Here is a 24,658-nt window from a genome sequence, read left to right on the forward strand (position 1 = left end):
ACACGAGATCATGTACAGTGTAGACTACCGTGGGTGTGCACCCTCGATATCAGGCGGCAAACCGGTTTTTGTTTAGACCGGAGTCTTGAGCACTGAGGGGACATTTTTCTCATCACATACGAGTTGTCATTTTATTGCGTGCAGTGCGCTGGCGTAGGATAAATATGTCTCACAAAAGTTGTTATACAAACCCTGGCACAGGGGGGAAGCGACCTCGAAACGACAAGGGGAACAAGGTGACAGTTGTACTTGGTGCACAATGGGGCGACGAAGGGAAGGGAAAAGTGGTCGACTTGTTGGCGACAGAGTCGGACATCATTTGCAGATGCCAGGTGAGGAAATAAAAATACATAAAGAAATGTACTCATTTTTATATGTGTGCGTTTTTCTTTATTTGAGAAGTTTGCACATGCAAGACCTTTCTGTTTATTTGGACACATTGTTTTACGCACCTGTTAACAATTCCAGCTGCTCCGCTGTGCAACTCTGTGCAATGTCAGTCAGTGTAAAGTAGGTGCCATTGTGAAAACTGTATATTTTGATTCATAGTGCCTTAACGTTAACTTTGTTTCCAGGCGCATGAGAGAAAGCAGATTGGCCATGAACTATTTCAGCGCAGCACCGTGACATGTTGGGTTGAAAGACCCTGTGTTTATTCAAGGAAATACCCGTCTGTTGTAACATGAACCCGGCTCAACAGGAGTTAGGAGCTCTTTTTGTGTGCTTAAGGGCTCTTTTTATATGCTTACAGCTAGGGTCCTTTTTTCAGAATTTCTGCCTGACTGACGTGCCCAAAGTAAACGGCCTGTTACTCAGGACCAGCCATGATATGCATATAATTCGTACCATTGGATAGAAAACACTGAAGTTCGTAGAAATGTTAAAATAATGTATGAGACTATAACACAATTGATATGGTAGCCGAAAATCCAAAGAAAAACAAACCGGAATTATTTTTTTTTGAGATCCCATGCTCTTTCAATGGAAAGCTATGGGTCCGATGCAATTCCAGCTTCCAGATTGCAATTCCTAAGGCTTCCACTAGATGTCAACAGTCTTTGTTCAAGGTTTCGGGTTTGTTTCTTCCAAAACGAGGAAGAATTTTGAGTTTTGGTACAAGGAGTCACAGTTGGAAATCAGTCTGTGGGCGCATTTGCAAATGTTTCTTTTCTATTGAACGTACTTGTTTCCGTATGAAATATTATAGTTTAATTACATTTAGGGTACCTGAGGATTAAATAGAAATGAGGTTTGACTTGTTTTAACAAAGCGCTTTAGCGGTAGTTTTTGGGATTCCTTTGTCTGCATGTTGAACGAGTGGATTACTGAAATCGATGGCGCCAACTAAACAGGCTTTTTGGGATATAAAGAAGGATTTTATCTAACAAAATGACCATGCATGTTGTAGCAGGGACCCTTGGGATTGCAAACAGAGGAACATTTTCAAAAAGTAAGTGATTATTTAATCGCTATTTGTGATTTTATGAAGCCTGTGCTAGTTGAAAAATATGTTGTGGGGCACCGTCCTCAAACAATCTAATGGTATGCTTTCCCTGTAAAGCCTATTGTAAATCAGACAATGCAGTTAGATTAACAAGAATTTAAGCTTTTAACCGATATAAGATACTTGTATTTTCATAAATGTTTAATATTACGATTATTTATTTGAATTGCGCGCCCTCCAATTTCACCAGATGTTGTCGACAGGTTTCCCGCTGACGGGACGCCTTGCCCTGAGAAGTATAGGTATCTATGCAAGCTCTATTACAGTAAGGGCTCGGAGAGGCCCAGCCCAGCAGAGGCGAGGGATGCCAGCGCCACAGTTTGCTTGTTATACAGTTTGCTTGCTATGTTCCAGACAGCCCAAGGTCTCAGCGGCATCGGTGGCATGCCACATTCCCCTCAGTTCCATGGCCGGATACCGTGGCCTGATATATATGTATATGTGTCAACACGCAGTGATGCGCGCAGATCATCAGAGAAGTGGTAGACTAACCAACTGTGATTTACTGAAGGCAGTGCCATTTCTAGGCATAAGCAACACATTGCGACTGCTAGGGGCCCACAAGCGGCCGCTAGAGGCCCCCCCCAAAGTAAAAACACCCAACCTAAACACATTTCGTTTTTTTTGTCAGTTGGGCTTTCAACTTACTGTTAGTTAGGCTAGTAGAATACACAACATGCAATTCCAAAATTTGACAGAGCATTAGAAGATTTCCTCTTGTTATGTCTGACAGTCACTCAAATAGCCCAAGCAGTGGTGGCAGCTGATCGGCTGAATACCCGAGTCAGCCCAAGTTTTCAAATTACCGGTTGTGATCTGTGCATTTAATTAAGCAATAGCATAAATACACCTATTACACTTTTGCATGTAAAAGCAGAATTATCAAAAGTTATATTTTTAGAACAAGCAGCCTGCTGCCAGCGCACAAGTGCATCGGTGACACAAGCACAGGGAAAATGCAACTAGCACAGATGTGAAAACAAATGATATAACTTGGGACAGCTAGCTAGCACAATGTAACAAGGATGACGAGCTCACCAGTAACTTTAGTTAGACCTGATGGGCATATGAGCTAGCAAACTAGCTACTGGTATACTAGCTTGCTGGAAGCTAGCATCTAATGACAGGAGAAACAAAAAACAGTGTTGCGAATTGGGCACAGAGCCATTTTTTTTCTTTAGCACCATCTGTTCAGATTCAGATTGAGCAATAGCATAGAGCAGACTCAGAAGGTCTAAGCGTTCATTTCAATGCCCCAGGACAGTCCATTTACTTTGTGCAGTAAAAGTCAGGTACTGAAATCCTGCAATCTCATTGCTGCTTTAACCCCAAATAGCAATTTAATAGCTGGCAATGCAAACCAAACTCCCTCTGGGCAGAGCTGCTGATGGCAAAGCAGTAGATAACTTAACAGCTTGTTTTTAAGAATAGATTTTTTAAACAGTCATATGTATAAAAAAAATTAACCACATTTTTATGGACATTTTAAACATAATCCTTGAATGATATAAAATACAGTGCCAGTCAAAAGTTTGGACACACCTACTAATTCCTCAGATTTTTCTTTATTTTTACTATTTCCTATACTGTAGAATAATAGTGAAGACATCAACACTATGAAATAACACATGGAATCACGTAGTAACTAAAAAAGTGTTATTAAACATTTTTCAAAGTATCCACCATTTGTCTTGATGACAGCTTTGCACGCTCTTGGCATTCTCTCAACCAGCTTCACCTGGAAGGCTTTTCCAACAGTCTTGAAGGACTTCCCATATATGCTGAGCTCTTGTTGGATGCTCTTCCTTCACTCTGCGGTCCAACTCATCCCAAACAATCTCAATTGGGTTGAGGTCGGGTGATTGTGGAGGCCAGGTCATCTGACGCAGCACTCCATCACTCTCCTTCTTGGTAAAATAGCCCTTACACAGCCTGGAGGTGTGTTGGGTCATTGTCCTGTTGAAAAACAAATGATAGTCCCACGAAGCACAAACCAGATGTGATGGCGTATCGCTGCAGAATAAATCACAAACAGCGTCACCAGCAAAACACCCACACACCATCACACCTCCTCCTCCATGCTTCACGTTGGGAACCACACATGCGGAGATCATCTGTTCACTTACACTGCGTCTCACAAAGACACGGCCGTTGGAACCAAAAATCTCAAATTTGGACTCATCAGACCAAAGGACAGATTTCCACCGGTCTAATGTCCATTGCTTGTGTTTCTTGGCCCAAGCAAGTCTCTGTCCTTTAGTAGTGGTTCCTTTGCAGCAATTCGACGAAGGCCTGATTCACGCGGTCTCCTCTGAACAGTTGATGTTGAGATGTGTCTGTTACTTGAACTCTGTGAAGCATTTATTTGGTCAGCAATCTGAGGTACAGTTAACTCTAATGAGCTTATCCTCTGCAGCAGAGGTAACTCTGGGTATTTTCTTTGTGTTGTCGGTACTCATGAGAGCCAGTTTCATCATATAACTTAATGGTTTTTGCGACTGCACTTGAAGAAACTTTCAAAGTTCTTGAAATTTTCCGCGTTGACTGACCTTCATGTTTTAAAGTAACGTTCTTCTTTGCTTATTTGAGCTGTTCTTTCCATAATTTGGAATTGGCCTTTTACCAAATAGGGCTGTCTTCTGTATACCACCCCTACCTTGTCACAACACAACTGATTGGCTCAAACGCATTAAGAAGGAAAGGCATTCCACAAATTAACTTTTAACAAGGCACACCTTTAATTTAAATGCATTCCAAGTGACTACCTCATGAAGCTTTTTGAGAGAATGCCAAGAGTGTGCAAAGCTGTCATCAAGGCAAAGGGTGGCTACTTTGAAGAATCTCAAAAATGAAATATATTTTTATTTGTTTAACATTTTTTGGTTCCTACGGGATTCCATATGTGTTATTTCATAGTTTTGATGTCTTCACTATTATTCTACAGTGTAGAAAATAGTAAAAATAAAGAAACCCTGCAATGAGTAGGTGTGTCCAAACTTTTGACTGGTACTGTAAATATTTTTGAAATAGTGAGGCACCGCCCCTAACGCTCTATTGGACGGGCTGCCACTGAGCCCGTCAGCTCACATTTTATAGATTGCTAGGTAAGTTAGTCTAGCCAGCTATCTGAACCTTGTAGTAATTATAGCAAAATGCAAATTGTTTTCTCCATCCCTTGGAACATTTGTAAAATTGCAGGAATTTAACTTAAAAATTTCACATTTTTCTCTCAACCCCATAGTAAAATGTGTAAAATTGAAGGGAATTAGCTATAAAATTGCTAAATCTTCTCTGTTCCCCATGTAAAAATGTGTTTAATTGCAGAAAATGTGCTTTAAATCTGCATCATTTTATCTATGCCCCATGGTAAAATGTGTAGAATTGCAGGACATTAACTGCCAAGAGGGGGACCACTAAAATGTTTTGCCTGCGAGGTGGAGGGCCCTTAACCAAATCTTGCTTAGGGCTCCCAAAAAGCTAGAAACGGTCCTGACTGAAGGGGATACATTACTTATTTATTGGAAAGGCCTCTGTCAACATATTGCAACCAATTAGAGTGACGGTGTTGTTTCTGGGATTTGGACCCTTGTTAGTCCCCCTGTCAGCGCATCCCTTTACAAATGGATCACAAGCCTTTGACAGTTTGCACCCATCATGTCAGTGGATCCTTACCCCTTCTTTGGGATACAGCTTATAATGCATTCCATTATGCAACTCTAGCCCCACTGACGTGGACCATATACACACTCCTACTTCTGACACTGATGTCACCCAAGGGAATTTCATCAGCGTTATAGTTATGCAAAGTGACAGAGACATGTTGGCTTTCGTCTGTGTTCTCTGATTAACACTGTGGTCTTCAGAATGTTTTGAGATAAAATATGGAAAAATCAGGAATCAATTTTAGCAGCTTCAGCATTTTTACCATTTGGTCACAAAAAGAGGTATTTAATCCAAATGTATTTTGACTCTCTTGAGATGCTTGGGACGTTAAGTGACCACTTTGTCCAGAGACAACACAAAACTGGAAGTCAGAGATACACAAGAGACATGGTTATGTTATTGCCCGCGCCGTCGCTCCAAAATCTACATAAATTGGACGCCGAAATATTCTCTATCCAGTATAGAAAACCATGGCATTTTTGAAGAGTGGTGTTCAGTTATCCTAATTGAGAGTGTTTGGCAGTGACAATGGGCAGCAGTGTCCTAAGGTCACTCAATGCTATCATTCTGAGTTGTCTGTGTAGATAAGGCTGTTTTCGTGGATAATGTAATGAATGATGTTATTGAATATGGCCAAATGGTGTTTAATCTCTGAACTTTTGTTGGCATGTCTCACTAATGTAAGTATTTTTCTAGATTCATTCTTTCATACTAGCCTCACGTTATTCACTCCGTAATCATTTTCAGTGCTCCGGGGGAAATCATTTGAATCAAGAACATTCTGGTCCTTTGACTGACAAAGCAACACTAGTCTTTGTTGGAAAGTAGCCTTACAAATATGGCAGAGCGTATTTATAGTAAGCTTCTGCTGATGACAGAGATGTCTTAATGTTTATTTACTGTAATTGGCAGAGGTGTTACACGTGTTAACAATAGCACATTTAGGTTCCTCTTTGTCATTGCCGAAGGAAGGGATTGAGACTGGTATTGGTAAACCTGACAGCATAAATCTGTGATCCCACTGGTGGAGACGTAAGAGAGGGTCCTGCAGAAAGACAGGGTTGAAATGCAGCTGCAGAGGGGATACTGGAAGTAACAACATACTGTACACATAACATTTAGGACAAGGATGCAAGTTCCTTATATGTAACGTTTAAAGTCCTCAAAGATACTTAAAATTGTGTGTATTGTTGTGAAATTGTTAGATATTACTTGACAGATATTACTGCACTGTTGTAGCTAGAAACACAAGCATTTCGCTACACCCGCAATAACATCTGCTAAACATGTGTATCTGACCAATAAAATGTGATTTGAGTGTCAGTTTGGGATGCCCCCATTCCTCCAGTGTGCCTGCCAGCCTAGGGGATAAAGAGGAGTCACATGCCTGGGGAAGCATGGATACATGAGAAGGGCAGACTGCACTCCCCTCCCCATATCCCAGACTACATGGAGTACGTGTGTATGGGGGTGTCGTGTCACCTTGTCCCGATCGCTGCTGCTGCTAAAATAGCTACTAGTCTAGTTCTGCTGACTGCCGGTTAGTTTGATCTGGGAAAAACTATTTCCCCAGGCACCCCTCCCCCCTAGGCATTTTATAGAGTGACTAGTCAGTCTTGTGTATCTGCAGGCAGGGGAGGCTGGAACAGAGAAGAGGGGATTAGGGGAGGAGGGGATGGCCTAGATAGGGGAGACTTGTTGGATGAGATAAGATAACCCATACATTTGTTGCGTTCCTGAGTGCCCTTTCTGTTGTTCTTGTGTTTCGGACCCCAGGGCGGTAACAACGCAGGTCACACGGTGGTCGTGGATGGGATGGAATATGACTTCCACCTCCTACCCAGTGGGATCATCAACTCTAAAGCTGTTTCTGTGATCGGTGTGTACATTTCTATTCCCTATCACCAGCAGTTCACCCTGACCAGTCACTCTGCTCTTTGGTTTGCCAGTAAGATGTAGGCCTACTGTCAAATCATTCAGTACCAGTCAAAAGTTTGGACACACCTACTGATTCAAGGGTTTTTCTTTATTTTTACCATTTTCTACATTGTAGAATAATAGTGAAGACATCAAAACTATGAAATAACACATATGGAATCATGTGGTAACCAAAAAAGTGTTAAACAAATCAAAATATATTTTAGATTTTAGATTATTGAATATAGCCACCCTTTGCCTTTATGACAGCTTTGCACACTCTTGGCATTCTCTCAATCAGCTTCACCTGGAATGCTTTTCCAACAGTCTTGAAGGAGTTCCCACATATGCTGAACACTTGTTGGATGCTCTTCCTTCACTCTGTGGTCCAACTCATCCCAAACCATCTCAATTGGGTTGGGTCGGGTGATTGCGGAGGCCAGGTTATCTGACGCAGCACTCTATCACTCTCCTTCTTGGTAAAATAGCCCTTACACAGCCTGGAGTTGTGTTGGATCATTGTCCTGTTGAAAAACAAATGATAGTCCCACTAAGCGCAAACCAGATGTGATGGCGTATCGCTGCAGAATGCTGTGGTAGCCATGCTGGTTAAGTGTGCCTTGAATTCTAAATAAATCCCAGACAGTGTCACCGGCAAAGCACCATCACACCTCCTCCTCCATGCTTCATGGTGGGAACCACACATGCAGAGATCATCCGTTCACCTACTCTGCGTCTCACAAAGACACAGCGGTTGCAACCAAAAATCTCAAATTTGAACTCAGACCAAAGGACATATTTCCACCAGTCAAATGTCCATTGCTCGTGTTTCTTGGCCCAAGCAAGTCTCTTCTTCTTATTGGTGTACTTTAGTACTTGTTACTTTGCAGAAATTCAACCATGAAGGCCTGATTCACACAGTCCTTTAGTAGTGGTTTCTTTGCAGCAATTTGACCATGAAGGCCTGATTCACACAGTCTCCTCTGAACAGTTGATGTTGAGACTCTGTTAAGCATTTATTTGGTCTTCCTTTCCTGTGGCGGTCCTCATGAGAGCCAATTTCATCATAGCGCTTGATGATTTTTGCGACTGTACTTGAAGAAACTTTAAAAGTTCTTGACATTTTCCGGATTGGCTGACCTTCATGTCTTAAAGTAATGATGGACTGTCGTTTCTCTTTGCTTATTTGAGCTGTTCTTGCTATAATATGGACTTGGTCTTTTACCAAATAGGGCTATTTTCATGTATACCACCCTTATCTTGTCACAACACAACTGATTGGCTCAAATGCATTAAGAAGGGAAAAAAAATCACAAATGAACTTTTTAACAAGGCACACCTGTTCATTGAAATGCATTCCAGGCAACTACCTCATGAAGCTGGTTGAGAGAATGCCAAGATTGTGCAAAGCTGTCATCAAGGCAAAGGGTGGCTACTTTGAAGAATCTCAAATATAAAATAAACTTTTTTGGTTACTACATGATTCCATATGTGTTATTTCATAGTTTTTGTCTTCACTATTATTCTACAATGTAGAAAATAGTAAAAAATAAAGAAAAACCCTGCAATGAGTAGGTGTGTCTAAACTTTTGACTGGTACTGTATGTAAAAATCACATCAAATCGCATCTATTTTTACACAAAACATCCCTTCTGTCTCTGCAGGCAATGGTGTGGTCATTCATCTGCCAGGCTTGTTAGAAGAAGCGGAAAAAAATGAAAAGAAAGGTGGGAAGATTTAGAAAACTGTGTTAAGTGGAGTAATTAGCTTATAGTTTGTCTTAGAATGTTCACATTAGTAATCTATTTAGAAAGGAACAGCAGTCAGCAGATGAGAGGACAGAGTGCCTAACTATTTTATGTTTCCTTCCCACAGGCCTTAAAGACTGGGAGAAGAGACTGATAATCTCAGACAGGGCCCACATTGGTAACTAACTGTCTAATGGGAAAGCAGTTGCATTTAAAAGAGAGGGCAAAGGACATGTAGTTCAGATAGCACTTAAAACAGACAAACAAGCATAGTAACGGCTGGGATTATTGCTGATTGTTCGCAAATCAATTGCTAATCGATTTATATGTTTGTACTTCATGTCGTTGGTGTTGTGACAACAGTTTGTCAACAGTAGATGCAGATTATTATAGAACATGGAGATACATTTATCCCATAGTCTGTCATGTTGCTCACATGTTCCAATGACATGTTCTGCTGTTGTGTTTATGTGTCCATGGTGTGAAATAACCTGTTTACCCTTTGGACAGTGTTTGACTTCCACCAGGCAGTCGACGGGCTCCAGGAGGTACAGAGACAAGCACAGGACGGGAAAAAGTAAGAACAGTAAATTACACCTTCTTCCGCAGGGCTCAAACAACACTCAAACAACACTACTAAAGCCTGCAGGTGTAATGCATTGAGATTCATTAATTATGCCAGTGGTGGAAAAAGTACCCAATTGCATTACTTGAGTAAAGTTAAGATACCTTAACAGAAAAGGACTCAAGTAAAAGTAAGTTAGCCAATAAAATACTACTTGACTAAAAGTCTAAAAGTATTTGGTTTTGAATATACAGTACGTAAGTATCAAAAGTAAATGTAATTGCTCAACTATACTTACTGTAGGTATCAAAAGTAAAAGTATAAATCAAATGAAATTCCTTATATTAAGCAAACCAGATGGAACAATTTACTTGTTTTTTTAATTTACGTATATCCAGGGGAACACTCCAACACTCAGGCATAATTTACAAACCAAGCATTTGTGTTTAGTGAATCCGCCAGATCAGAGACAGTAGGGATGAGCAGGGATGTTCTCTTGATAAGTGCCTGAATTGGACCGTTTTCCTGTCCTGCTAAGCATGAACAATGTAACAAGTACTTTTGGGTATCAGGGAAAATGTATGAAGTAAAAAGTACATAATTTTCTTTAGGAATGTAGTGCAGTAAAAGTTGTCAAAAATATAAATAGTAAAGTAAAGTGCAGATACCCCAGAAAACAAACATAATTAGTACTTACATGACACCACTGAATAATGCATTGTAAGACTTGTCATGAATCATGATTCATTATAAAACCATACAATGCTTGTAATGTCTTATTAAGCATTACCTGCAGGCTTTAAGTAAAGTGTTACCAGATTCAATGTTTTATTAGCATTCCTGTAGTGTTGAAATATTATTTTCCTCAATTCTAGTGTTATAATTCAACATTTACTTTGTACAGTATTGGAACCACAAAGAAAGGCATCGGACCGACCTACTCAAGCAAAGCGTCACGTACAGGGCTGCGTATCTGTGACCTCCTAGATGATTTCAAAGAGTTTTCTACGAGGTAAGGTTATGGGGAGTGCCAATTGGCATTTGGCTCTCTGGACAATAGGAACATTTATTATGAACATAACAGTATATTCATGTTCTTCTGATGGTGGCTTGGTCCTAGATTTAAGAATCTTGCTCAGCAGTACCAGGCCATGTTCCCCACACTGGTGGTAGATGTTGAAGGTCAGCTGAAGAAATTAAAGGTGAGTTTCATGAAGTGCGCTTTTTCCCGTGTTTATTTGTGTACACTCTGTGTTGACATGGCGATGGGGTAAACAACCCCCCCTCAGCTAGTAGAAAAAGTCTGTCTGAATTGGGCATACTCCTAAATCATCATAATCATCATCACCCCGTAATGACCCTGAAATGCACCACATCATGGGGTGATGTCTAAATTTAGCATCGGAGAAGCAGATGACAATTACAGTAGCTCTGCTCTCATTATCCATCTATCCATACAGTAGGAACAAATCTCCCCTGTGCACCCTGTCTAACCTTTTAGGAGTATGCTGAGCGGATAAGACCCATGGTGCGAGACGGTGTCTATTTCATGTACGACGCTATTAATGGACCCCCTAAGAAGATTCTGGTGGAGGGCGCGAACGCTGCCCTGCTTGACATTGACTTTGGTAAGGAAATACTATACTCCCCTATGGCTGACCGTACGAGGCGGGTATAGACACATGAATATGAGTAAGCACTGTTGGCCCGAGAATCATGGTATGTTCATAGGCATGGTATGTATCCTTAGAGTAGGTTTGTGTTTGGGTCTACACAGTCCTTGTTTACACCTGTTGACATAACCACATATAGTCATTATAATGCAATAAGGACATTTCAAAAGTAGACATTGCCCGATAGTTCTGGGTCTGGTGCACATCCAGGAGGCTATCACAAATGCATTCCTTTAAAATCTTGTGCTCGTCTCCCAGGTACATACCCATTTGTGACATCATCAAACTGCACCGTGGGTGGTGTGTGTACAGGACTGGGTATCCCCCCTCTGAACATTGGTGATGTGTACGGGGTGGTGAAGGCCTACACCACTAGGGTGGGCATCGGGGCGTTCCCCACAGAACAACTCAATGTGAGTCGAACCCCAAACATGATACATTAAATACAAATTAGAGGAGATCTATATTGTAGAACATAATGTTAGAATTCAACTCGAAGTAGTCAAGTCTACACAGAATAGAGTAGTTGAAGGTCTGATTGCTCAGACCAGCTTCTCTGCTGTCATCCGTCCTTACAGGAGGTTGGGGAGCTGCTGCAGACGCGGGGCCATGAGGTGGGCGTGACCACAGGGAGGAAACGACGCTGTGGTTGGCTGGATCTGGTCATCCTGCGTTACGCCAACATGATAAACGGCTTCACGGCGTGAGTTTCACTGCAGGGTTTGCCCCTTTCCCTACAGTTGTGCAGTCCTGTATTTTTAATAGAAAAGTTGGGCTACATTGCCACCTAGTGGATCTTATTGGGAACTTTTAGCCTAGATGCCATTTTTAAATAAAAACATTTATTTAACCTTTATTTAATTAGGGGTTGACAAGAGATTAGAGATATATGTTACATTTTTACCCTGTTTTTTTTCAATAACAGGTTTGCATTAACCAAACTTGATATCCTTGATGTGATGGATGAAATCAAAGTGGGAGTGTCTTATAAACTCAAGGGCAAAAAGATTCCCTATTTCCCAGGTAAGACTGACTGCAAGTGTACTATTCTCTTCATACATGTATACGTGGTGAATCAAACAAAGAAGATGATGTTGGCTTTATAAGATTCATTTGGAAATTGTTAACACGAAACCTTTCTCTATATTCTGTATGACCCATGTCCCCTCAGCTAACATGGACGTCCTGCAGAAAGTGGAGGTGGAGTACGAGAAACTGCCTGGCTGGAAGAGTGACACCTCAGCCTGTAGGAAGTGGGAAGATCTGCCAGTCAAAGCCCAGAACTACGTCCGCTTTGTGGAGAACCACGTCGGCGTACCCAGTAAGTATTCTATTCCAAATGCAGGACTTACCTGTTATTTTAAAATGAAATAAATCAATACTTAAACATTTTTCAATAGCTCTTAATCAAATTTTTCTCTTTCCAGTCAAATGGGTTGGAGTGGGCAAGGCCAGGGAGTCTATGATCCAGATGTTCTAGTACACAACAAGACCTTTGTCCTTCCTCCTTCCTCTCTCCATGAAGGTGAATTGAGGTGGTATGGCTTTATCTGCTCTGGTCAGGTTTCTTTTGTTGTGAAAATATTTTTTTTTTAAGGGGCTGCAGCAGCTGCACAGACCCCAACTCCTGGACTAAGAAACAGGTTCAAATGAGAGTTTGTGCAACCACCATGCTCTACTATACATGGTTAAAAAATAACAATAAAGTGAGCAAATAATAGTTATATTGATTGTGTCACAGTAGTTCTTCTCTGTTGCAATTTACAAACCATGAAATTGTCTTAGGTGAGTTCAAATAGACTTGTTTATGTTCCAATTCTGTTCTTTGCACTGATACAGCATTTTCATCTTTTGTTGAATATTGTTTTGATTTGATATTGCTGTCATGTCAGCTAACCGACGTTGTTTAGACTTGAATTAACATTGGCCAGTATCTGATGTCTAATATAGTACTTGCATGCTAGAACTACAGCTGATATGTAAAACTATTTTGAACAATGCAATGTGCAATGGCCAGAATTAGGTAGTTATATGACATGTTGTGGTCAAGGTGGAAATCATGTGTCCTGATACTTGTCCATGAACTGAAGTGCGATACTGTATTTTGCTGTCCACGCTATGTTGAAAAATCACAGGGATCCTGTTCTTTGCTTCTGTGACACATTTGATTATATAAAACAAAGTATTGTTGTATCAATTAGAGCTAGGTTTCTATGGATTTTTTTGCCAGTCAAATTGATGTTTTCCAAGTAATAGTATGTCCCCCATTGGCACCGTACTGTAACAGCTAAGAAAATAACACTGTGATACCCCAAAAGTTTTCTAGTGCACCACTTTTACAAGTGGAAATCTGATACGCAAATAAATCTGTTACATCACATACATTGATCTGTTTTGTATTATCTATGTTTCGTTTGTCTAGTTTGAGAAACAGATGCCTCACAAGTCCTCAACTGGCAGCTTCATTAAATAGTACCCGCAAAACACCAGTCTCAACGTCATCGGTGAAGAGGCAACTCCGGGATGCTGGGCTTCTAGGCAGAGTTCCTCTGTCCAGTGTCTGTGTTCTTTTGCCCATCTTGATCTTTTCTTTTTATTTGCCAGTCTGAGATATGGCTTTTTATTTGCAACTCTGTCTAGAAGGCCAGCATCCTGGAGTCGCCTCTTTGCTGTTGACGTTGAGACTGGTGTTTTGCGGGTACTATTTAATGAAACTGCCAGTTGAGGACTTGTGAGGCGTCTGTTTCTCAAACTAGACACTCTAATGTACTTGTCCTCTTACTCAGTTGTGTACCGGGGCCTCCCACTTCTCTTTCTATTCTGGTTAGATCCAGTTTGCGCTGTTCTATGAGGGGAGTAGTACACAGCGTTGTACAAGATCTTCAGTTTCTTGGCAATTTCTCGCATTTCTCAGAACAAGAATAGACTGACGAGTTTCAGAAGAAAGGTCTTTGTTTCTGGCCATTTTCAGCCTGTAATCGAACCCACAAATGCTGATCCTCCAGATGCTCAACTAGTCTATAGAAGGACAGTTTTATTTCTTCTTTAATCAGAACAACAGTTTTCAGCTGTGCTAACATAATTGCAAAAGGGTTTTCTAATGATCAATTAGTCTTTAAAATCATAAACTTGGATAAGCTAACACAACGTGCCATTGGAACACAGGAGTGATGGTTGCTGATAATGGGCCTCTGTACACCTATGTAGATATTCCATAGACAATCTGCCGTTTCCAGCTACAATAGTCATTTACAACATTAACAATATCTACACTGTCTTTCTGATCAATTTTATGTTATTTTAATGGACAAAAAAATGTGCTTTTCTATCAAAAACAAGGACATTTCTAAGTGACCCAACTTTTGAACGGTAGTGTACATCTCTGGCTCACCCCTCTGTCAAGAAAAGACAACAGTAGGCACAACTCTGGCGAATACTGGGGAGTTGACATCATGTACCGCACTGGATTATTTAAATTGGCAGCACATCTCTACAGTCTGAAGGGGCTTCCTCTGTCTATCCCCTTACCTTTATCTGCACCATTCTGAGAACACAATAGGTGGACATAATACATAGGAAAATGTCATTCAAGGGACTTTCTTTCCACCTGTCAGAACCTGAAATCCCTCTATTTATTTGGCAGCGGTGTGGATAGTAACCTGCTGGTGAGACAGTGGTGATGGGAACATTGTCTCTATTTAGTCTCATCAGAGGCCGGTACGACTGCACCGCCATTCACTGCTGAAATAGTGGCAATGGGGCTCCTGTTTGGCCATTTCAGGTTATCAGATTAAGACCCTTTGAAATTAAATCACAGCCACTTGTCCCTTTTACCACACCTGGTCCCCATGACCCTCCCCCCTGCTCTGAGTGTCACCCCAGAAGGCCACCGCCACCCGCTGTCACTTCCCTGAAAATAGCCAGAGACCGTGACCCAGGGAAGGGCTGTGTCATGAGAAGGTTAGGGCATATTAGATACAAGCCTGCTGGAGTTTCTCATCCGGTTAGCAGGGGGCCATTTTGTCTCTTTTACTGACATTAAATCCATAGTTGCTATGAGAAAATGTTCCTGGAACTGTGTCCCTGCAGGGGAGGAACAGGAGGTCTTTTCACGTGTTTCGCTACTTAACATCTCTTCCTTTCCTTGCACATTTATATTTATGTGTTTGTGCCTTCTTTTCTGGATGTTTGTTGTTATACCTGTTGTGTTCCTCTGGTCCAGCAGGAGCCAATACTAACGTAATGTTGAAACGAGGTCATATCTTTGCTTCTGGCTTTATACTGGCTGTTGGATAACTTTTAATTGCCGATATTGAGGAGGATGTCCACGTTCTTTATTTCTTGTAATGTAATTTACAACATGCTAGAGTCTGGGTATCAGAAGCACCTCAGAGAGATATGTACTATCTAAAATGGCTCTGATTTCAAACAAAGCCATTAAATCCCACATAGAACTTGAACAGTTGAAGCACAATACTTTTATTGAGGTGAGTTACATTGCTATTACTTTAGATTGTAGTTGCATTACTATTACATCGCTGTAGTAGATTGATACTGTAGGTGTGGCTCAATTACAATAACCTTCCCAGTAGGACCCTCACTATAAGTGGGCAACACAGCAAAGACAGATTGGGCTTGAAGAGAAAAGGTGCTGTGTGTGGCTTTCTTTCACAGACTGCCACTCAGCATTTTGCACAGTAGGGGTGTCGCTGTCTTCTGTCACACCATCTGCCTCCAATTCTGCTGTTGCTCTATCTTTCTATTCACCTCACATTCTTTCTCTCTCTCTCGCTTTCTCTCTTTCTCACTCTCCCTCTTGCTTTCTCTTTCTTGCTTTCTGCCCCCCCCTCTCTATCTCTTGCTTTCTCTCTCTTTCTCTCTTTGCTTCATCTGGGAAAACATCCAGTCATAATAACACTCAAAGACCTGACAGATATTAGTGAAAAATAATTTGTTGCAGCTTCAGTTAAAACATACAGTAACCATACTGTGGTTTTGCCATGGAAATTCCTTTTTGAAGAGATAGCGATGTGTAAAAGTGAAAGCTGTGGTCAATTAAAGTGTTAAATGACACCTAAAACAGTTCTCGGCAGGTGTCTGTTGCCTTGGGCAATACCGTATTTCTCTTTTAGAAGAAAACAAAACCTTGCATCACTAAATGTGTCATCACAAAGACCCAAGGGAGAAACGGTTATCTTCTCATTAATTGGATTTAAGAGCTCTATTTTGTTTCTGGCTGTGTGTAATTGTAAGAAAAACACTTCAGGGGAGAAGAAGGTGCCAGATGCTTTGGCAATCTGACCTTTGCTTGGGGGGCTGAGTTCTTACCAGAAAAGAAAATAATAAAATATATACATACACAGTGCATTCGAAATGTATTCATACCCCTTCACTTTTTCCACATTTTGTTACGTTAGAGCCTTAAATTATTTCCCCCCCTCATCAATTTACACACAATACCCCATAACGACAAACAAAACCAGGTTTAGACATTTTTGCAAATGTATTAAAAAATATATTCAAAAAATGTAATTTACATAATTATTCAGACCCTTTACTCAGTACTTTGTTGATGCGCTTTTAACAGTGATTACAGTCATGAGTCTTCTTGAATATGACGCAACAAGCTTGGCGCACCAGTATTTGGGGAGTTTCTCCCATTCTTCTCTGCAGATCCTCTCAACCTCTGTCAGTTTGGATGGCAGCACAGCTATTTTCAGGTCTCTCTAGAGATATTCGAAAGGGGTTCAAGTCCAGGCTCTGGCTGGGCTACTCAAAGACCTGTTGAAAGGTGAACCTTCGCCCTAGTCTGAGGTCCTGAGCGCTCTGGAGCAGGTTATCATCAAGGATCTTTCTGTACTTTGCTCTGTTCATCTTTCCCTCAATCCTGACTAGTCTCCCAGTTCCTGCCGCTGAAAAACATCCCCACAAGATGATGCTGCCACCACTATGCTTCACCGTAGGAATGGTATTGTCTAGGTGATGAGCGGTGCCTGGTTTCCTCCAGACGTGATGCTTGGCGTTCAGGCCAAAGAGTTCAATCAGAGAATCTTGTTTCTCATGGTCTGAGAGTCCTTTATGTGCCTTTTGGCAAACTCCTAGCGGGCTGTAATATGCCTTTCGCTGAGGAGTGGCTTCCGTCTGGCCACTCTACCATAAAGGCCTGATTGGTGGAGTGCTGCAGAGATGGTTGTCCTTCTGGAAGGTTCCACAGAGGAACTCTGGAGCTCTGTCAGAGTGACCATCAGGTTCTTCTCCCCTGATTGCCAGATCTAGGAAGAGTCTTGGTGGTTCCAAACTTCTTCAATTTAGGAATGATGTAGGCCACTGTGTTCTTGGGGACGTTCAATGCTGCAGAAATGTTTTGGTACCCTTCCCCAGATCTGTGCTTCGACACAATCCTGTCTCAGAGGTCTACGGACAATTCCTTCGACCTCATGGCTTTTGCTCTGACATGCACTGTCAACTGTGGGACCTTATATAGACAGGTGTGTGCCTTTCCAAATCATGTCCAATCAATTGAATTTACCACAGGTGGACTCCAATCAAGTTGTAGAAACATCTCAAGGATGACCGATGGAAACAGGATGCACCTGAGCTCAATTTCGAGTCTCATAGCAAAGGGCCTGAATACTTATACAAATAAGGTATTTCAGTTTTTTGCTAAATATGTTAAAAATGTTTTCCCTTTGTCATTATGGGGTATTGTGTGTAGATTGAGGACATTTTTTTATTTAATCCATTTTAGAATAAGGCTGTAATGTAACAAAATGTGGAGAAAGTGAAGGGGTCTGAATACTTTCTGAATGCACTGTAAAGAGAGAGAGAGAGGGAAAGAGAGGGAGAAAGAGAGAGAATGAGTGAGGGGGGTCAATATACAGTAAAACATACAGTAACGGTTTGCTCGTTAATCCATTTCTGTTGATTACTTTATACAACAGTAATACTATAAAAAGCCGAACTCTCTGTGTCACAAAGTAAAGAGGTATGGAAATAAACAAGCTACATATAAGCTTCCTGATCTCATAACTAAACAAATTGTGACTGATAATGAAAGTGAGACATTTAAGGAAATATAGTTTCTTTAAGAGACAAAGTCTGTGAGACAGAACAGTTAGACAGCAGTAGCCTAGTTAAGCATATAACCACTCCAAATGAGGTCAATGAACCAAAGTGGTGTCACAGAACACTGAAAAGTGTCCGAGTAGTTTTCCAATAACAAATAGCTCATGAAGCGCGGCTGTGTGTGTGTTTCTCGTAGTTGAGCCAGCTGAATGGAGGCCTTTTGTCCTGCTGGCAGACCCACTCTGCTCTGACTTCTTGTTTACCGGCTGAGGCTCTGACAGGGGATTTCCTCTGTGGCAAAAAAGAATCCCTAAACCTCATCATGGAGGCTTTTTACCGAAACTGTGTTGAAGTGTTGTCATTGTGGCATTACCTTTATTACACACTTACACCTTTATTACACACTTTCATGTGTAATATGAGTAGGCACACACACACTACTCCCCCACCCCACAAACACACTACTCCCCCACCCCACACACACAAACGCTGCTCCATAATTCTAATGCACTCCCTCCCAATCATTATGGTAAATATGTGGCATTCATGTAACCTATCAAGAAAGAAGAGCCCAACTAATGGTTTGCTATAGTGTATACTGTAAGTAATTAGCTTACATAACTAATGGGTATTTTCTGCATCAATTATACTCATAAGGGGTATTAATTCTCATTTTAGCAATAATGATGATAGAATATTCTCTCAATGAAATATAATACTCTCTCAATTACCCGTAAATACATTAGATAGATCCAAAGCAAGTTGTTTCTGCCTACAGTAAAGTTCTCCATTTTATCATCATCATCCGGTATAACGTTCTAGTTTAACAACACAGTCCCAGAAAACGTGGCATTTTGCATCTTGAGTGACACACTCAATGCAACGCACACACTGAACTCTTGAAACGGGTGAAAAGGCAAATGAGGTTACGGTACAGGTATGGGGTCGGCTTTAGGACCCAGGAGCGATTCAAATGTCGTTCAGACATAAGGCTCGGTTGGTTTAATGGGAGAAAGGCTAGACTTCTAGTGCACGAGGATACATTAACGAATACGCATGGACATATCTGCTGATACATTGTCAAAGAGTCCAAGCAATGGCCCGGAATAACATTTGAATTGGTTAAGGTAAAGTACTGTGTTTGATTTCTTATTTTGTTGTTTCAGTCTTCAGTCATGCCAGAAAGGGTAGTTCCTATTGTAGTCAGTGGGATGCGGATATCTTCTTTACCTAATCTGCTACTAGGCCTAGAACTGTAAAAAAAAAACGAGACAAAATATGAGAAATATTTACAAATCGGGATATTGTTCCACTTAGCCGAACGTGTGTAATGTGTAGCTTTGTGACGCATAGCTCATTTCCACAGTAATGCACGTTATTACATTTCTTACATTATATTTACGAAGAGTTCACATAATTACTGGACAATCTTATTTTTTTTTAGGTGTCGCGCACAGTGCTCGCGAAACTAAAGTCAATTCTCTGTCATTAATTGTTATGTTAGTAGTACAGTTGCTTTATGCCGCTTGGCATCATTTGGCCACAGCAAGGAGTGTACATCCGCCGTACAGTGTTATTAGTGACAAGTCCAATAAGTTTTCCAACATCTTTTTGTTCTTTGGTGAAGCTCAGCCTATTCACTCATTATTGTATTGTAGACTCATTTAGTTGAAACTTAGTTGAATTATTTTATTGATGAACCTGAAGTAACTGACCGGGACTTGAAGGTTGTTCCATTGATATATTTTCTACAATGTAGACTAACCATAGAGAATAAGGGAACCTGCTTTTTGCATAAGGCTAACACGTGTGCTGTAACCCTACTGTAACAATGGCCCCTACTTATTGCGTTATAGTGTGGAAACATTGTATCCACACAGGCTACTCGTGTATCAACCCTAAAAGATTGGCTGAAACGTTGTATTCAAACGGTGATTTGATTACAAAATGTATTTAATGAAAAGCAACCACTGTATGAAGTTCTAAATGACCTATTTTACTGCATTTTAAAAAAAATGATTTCACACTATCTTTGTGTGATCGATTTGTGTCATGACATGCCATTTGCAAAAATTATGTGATGTTAAACTGTCAGATTTACAGTGCATCTGCCTATTCTCAATTATGGATTTTGCCACAAGCGAGGAAGTGCAATAATCACAATGAATTCTTCTTATTACTTTTTAACTTTTACTCCATATTACTTAGAGAACAAAATATAGAAAGTTTAGGAGATAGTGAGATTGTGTGTTTGTGTTGAAGCATTTAAAAACAAGATGTGATGGACAGAGGCTAGTATTCATTTTCAATCTCCAGAAATAATTGAGCTGAAATTATGCCTACAGCAAAAATACCTCTCAAAACACTACAATTACATAACACAAAAATTGACTTAAAATCCTTACAAAGTGACCGGTGAAAATGTAGCTTTCCTCTGGTACCCAACTCAGCATCTTTCGATACCAAAGTCCAAGCCAAGGGCAGGGTTATTGTGAGCATAATGAATAACATGCAAATTGTTCTTAAATCAGACACCACGCACACACGCTGTCTCTCTCACACAACTGCTATCTCCTCTTAGACATGCTCCTAAAATCTAGTGTGTGTGGATTACCTTGAGAAGAGAGAGAGAGAGAGAGAGAGAGAGCACACATTAACAAGGAGGTCAGACAGGATTCAAGGCAGATTTGTGGTGATGCCAGGGTACCGCTGACAGTTTTTCAGAGGACGAAGGGGGAGCATATTGAGGCTTAAAACAAACAAGTTGCCATGAAAATAATCCATTGCAGTTGGGAACAGTTCTCTTCTAAATGCCAACATCTTTGTTTGATCATGGTCAATACTCCCAGTTGTTGCTAAACATGGCAGATAAATCATTTTGGAGCCAAAAATTAGATGGTTACGAACATCTCACATATAATGTGTGTGTGCTGGCGGTTGTTTTGAGGAACAGGAGACCTAAAACGTAATACAAAGACTGAAAAAACACACCAGAGGATGGAGAGTGTAAGAGACAGGCTGTGACAACCTTTTGAAGTAAGCGGTAGTGTGAACTGTTTGCCCTGTGGATGTAAATACCTCATATTTGGTTGTAGCCTGAATATGAGGAATGTCTCTGGAATCGCCTGCTGTAGCACAGACAAGTGTATTGTGCTGGTCAGCGAGCCAAGAGGTTCAGATGTATTATCAGGCAAATGGCAAGAGGAGTTGTTGTGTCAACCGTGCGCGCGCCCCCCCACACACACACACACACACACACACACACACACACACACACACACACACACACACACACACACACACACACACACACCTCCAGATCTCATGACATTTTAACAAGGGGTCCACCCTCACCTCTTACAGCCCTCAAAGCATTCCACTGTCTCTGTGTGTTTGAGAAAGATAACTCTTTGAATCCCATCAGAGGTCAAGGAGTGGGGCAGCGTGAAGGATATCAGTCAAACAGCATGTCAGCATTTGAGTCTTTCAACCCAATTTCTTGTCTAGACAGATGAGGTCTGGAAGAAACGTCTAATCATGGCTACTTCTCAAGGGTTTACGAAGGAACTAGCCACAACCACCTTAAAACAGACACTTCTGTTTGCAATCCATAGTCAGTCTCTTTTGAACTCTTTCTCACGCACAGACATCCAGTCAAGCTTACAGCGCCAGCCCAGTTGTTACACCCAGTAAGTCTCTCTTAACTAAGCTGAGTGTATTTCATATGCTTATGTTTTACAGGGAGGGAAAAGATGCTGTACACTAATTGCATAAATAAGCACTCTTTTACCCATCTTCACGCTCGTCAGAAAAAATGTGGCGACTCACTCAAGGTGGTCCATTCGAAAACAAGGGGGGTGGTGGTTGCTTAGTTACCTAACATAAAAACAAACAACAATCTAAACACTGTAATTCAGAGGCGAACCACCCTGCCAAAGTCATTAGAATTCAAGGAATGGATCTGGAAATGAGTTTTATATTTGGGTCCAGTAAATGCTCCTTCTATGCTATTTACCCACTCATTGTTCCCTTTTGCTCAGCCTGTTCCTGAACATTGAGGATGTGAGGATGTTGACAGCCTGCTGAATGTGAGGATGTTGACAGCCTGCTGAATGTGAGGATGTTGTCAGCCTGCTGAATGTGAGGATGTTGACAGCCTGCTGAATGTGAGGATGTTGACAGCCTGCTGAATGGGAGGATGTTGACAGCCTGCTGAATGGGAGGATGTTGACAGCCTGCTGAATGGGAGGATGTTGACAGCCTGCTGAATGGGAGGATATTGACAGCCTGCTGAATGGGAGGATATTGACAGCCTGCTGAATGGGAGGATATTGACAGACTCTTTTAAACAACTCTTAACAGAAGTTACCTCCACACTGATTACATGAGTAACTTTTGTCACGTTTCTGTCTCAATTGATTCTGACAGATTATTCAAAGTTGCCAGACATGATTGGAAACAACAGTCAATCTGAAGAAAGTCGCACCACACAGGATTGGGGGTCTTTCTTTAGAATATTGTGTACTAGAAGGTAAGGGATCATTAGCAAACATGGTCAGTGGTCACCTGGTTAGTAACCAAACAGAACAGCAAACAAAATAGGTCTAGTATGGGCAACGTGGCTGACTCTTATATTTGCATCATTTCACCCATGGAATAAACCTGGGGAACTCTACCTGTTAGGATCTGTACCTGGCAGAAACAGCTGCTACATGTATGAGTCGTTAGGACTAAGGGTGATTCCACCCAAAAGTCCTCCCTCAGCCTTTGCACTGCACACACTGGCTCATGCACATTATCTACCGTCTTCCGTTTCTGGCCTGGCAGACTTTGTGTGCTGTTAATGTGCTGTTAACTCAATCCATTGACAAAACTGCAGGTTTATTTGCCTGCTATCATCCTTTCCAAAGGGCCAACATCTCCTGTACTTTGAAAGGCACACTTGCACAGAGCCGCTGCTGGGATGCACCCTATTCACCATAAAACCCTGCTACTCCACATGTTAATTAATGTCAAGGCATGTCCACTGACATCCCCCAAATCCCAGCTGTGGATGTGCAGCTGCGTGGCATGAAGAAGAGTCCATCCTCTTTCTTGCTGTATTTTATACACTCCCCCTCTCTTCTCTGCAGCAGCTTCCCTGGCTCCCTGACACTGGGGCGCGTGGTGCACACTCCACCATGACGAGGCCACAAATGTCGAACTAGGCGTGGCGGTGGCAACCCTAAGGGGCCTCTCTTTTTCCTCTCTTTCCCTCTTTCTTTCCCTCCCTCCTTTCCCATTCCTCCCTCTCGTTCTCCCTCCCTCTGTATCGGTCTTTCTCTCGCTCCTACTCTTTCTCCTTCTTTCTTCCTTCTCCTCCTCCCCTCCCTCTTTGGCTTGGCCACGTGACCAGCTGTGAGGGCGTTGGGTTCATTCGAGTGCTGCAGTGTGTGTGTGTGTGTGTGTGTGTGCGTGTGTGTGTCTGAGGGAGCGAGTATTTTGGCCATGGGCCAAGTCTCTTTTCCCCTCCGCAGCCAGCCGGCAGGGGTGGGTGGGGGGGGGGGGGGGGGACGTGCAGGCGTCTTTGGGAGGGGAGGAGCGCTCTGGGCTGCAGGAGTGTGCCTGAACCAGGAGGAGATGTCAGTGTGAGGTCCTAAGGGACACGTGTGTGTGTGTGTGTGCGTGCGTTCATGTGTGTTGCATGTATGAGACATTTTTGTGTGGTTTTGGTACGGTAGCATTTGTTAGTTATTAGTCTGGTTTTGTGTGTGCATGACATGACCATTTGTATCAGCCTATAGGTGTTTTTGTGAGAATGTGTTTAGTGCACATGTTTCTACATGCTCCCATTTGTTGGACTGCATGCTGTAGACAGGTGTGAGAGGAGTGAGTGTTTCTGTTTCTTACATGTTTTGTATGTCTGTCGTTGGATGATTTAGTGTTAGCTGTTTTGTGTGCATCCATGTGCTTCTGCTGACATAATACGAGTGTGTGTTTGTGCATCCTTGTGCTTCTGCTGGCATAATACGAGTGTGTGTTTGTGCATCCGTGTGCTTCTGCTGGCATAATACGAGTGTGTGTTTGTGCATCCGTGTGCTTCTGCTGGCATAATACGAGTGTGTGTTTGTGCATCCGTGTGCTTCGGCTGGCATAATACGAGTGTGTGTTTGTGCATCCTTGTGCTTCGGCTGGCATAATACGAGTGTGTGTTTGTGCATCCTTGTGCTTCGGCTGGCATAATACGAGTGTGTGTTTGTGCATCCTTGTGCTTCGGCTGGCATAATACGAGTGTGTGTTTGTGCATCCGTGTGCTTCGGCTGGCATAATACAAGTGTGTGTTTGTGCTGCACGTTGGGGCAGGGGAGTTAACCACATGGGCAAGAGGGCTGTTGTTAAAGATTTATGTCATTCACAGGAACACTGTGGTCTCTTTCTGTGCGTACCAAGGAAATCGAAAAGGGACCATCGCGCTCTCCCAGAAGTTTGGTTGATGCGTAAAATCTGTGAATTCAGAAAGCAAAAGGGTGTGATGGGTCCGCAC

At 41.8% G+C, this 24,658-nt stretch overlaps 2 protein-coding genes across 3 annotated transcripts in view; both read left to right on the forward strand.

The window, feature by feature from the left end:
- The first annotated feature begins 64 nt into the window (after positions 1-64).
- pura1 (Adenylosuccinate synthetase isozyme 1) lies at positions 65-13,450 on the forward strand. The gene is made up of 13 exons (NM_001140197.1): positions 65-332; positions 6,944-7,046; positions 8,749-8,811; positions 8,960-9,010; positions 9,343-9,409; positions 10,302-10,409; positions 10,518-10,599; positions 10,899-11,025; positions 11,329-11,483; positions 11,649-11,773; positions 11,996-12,093; positions 12,242-12,391; positions 12,498-13,450. The coding sequence occupies exons 1-13, from the start codon at positions 165-167 to the stop codon at positions 12,548-12,550; spliced, it is 1,350 nt and encodes a 449-aa protein (NP_001133669.1). The 5' UTR covers positions 65-164; the 3' UTR covers positions 12,551-13,450.
- A 5,635-nt stretch (positions 13,451-19,085) lies between these two features.
- Positions 19,086-24,658, forward strand: part of LOC106571474 (RAC-alpha serine/threonine-protein kinase) — a 37,463-nt gene continuing 31,890 nt past the window's right edge. For both annotated transcript variants that reach the window (XM_014144624.3, XM_014144625.3), the window contains exon 1: positions 19,086-19,262. The gene's annotated coding sequence lies outside the window, so the exon portion shown is untranslated. The remainder of the gene's footprint in view (positions 19,263-24,658) is intronic.

The sequence above is a fragment of the Salmo salar genome, chromosome 15, assembly GCF_965601325.2.
Source record: "Salmo salar chromosome 15, fSalSal1, whole genome shotgun sequence".
In the NCBI taxonomy this organism is placed as follows: domain Eukaryota; kingdom Metazoa; phylum Chordata; class Actinopteri; order Salmoniformes; family Salmonidae; genus Salmo; species Salmo salar.

Excerpts from the sequence above, each read along its gene's own strand:
- pura1 (NM_001140197.1), top strand. The coding sequence starts at position 165 with ATGTCTCACAAAAGTTGTTATACAAACCCTGGCACAGGGGGGAAGCGA. Across the intron at positions 333-6,943 it reads ACATCATTTGCAGATGCCAG|GGCGGTAACAACGCAGGTCA; the intron begins GTGAGGAAATAA and ends TTCGGACCCCAG. Across the intron at positions 9,011-9,342 it reads CTCAGACAGGGCCCACATTG|TGTTTGACTTCCACCAGGCA; the intron begins GTAACTAACTGT and ends CCCTTTGGACAG.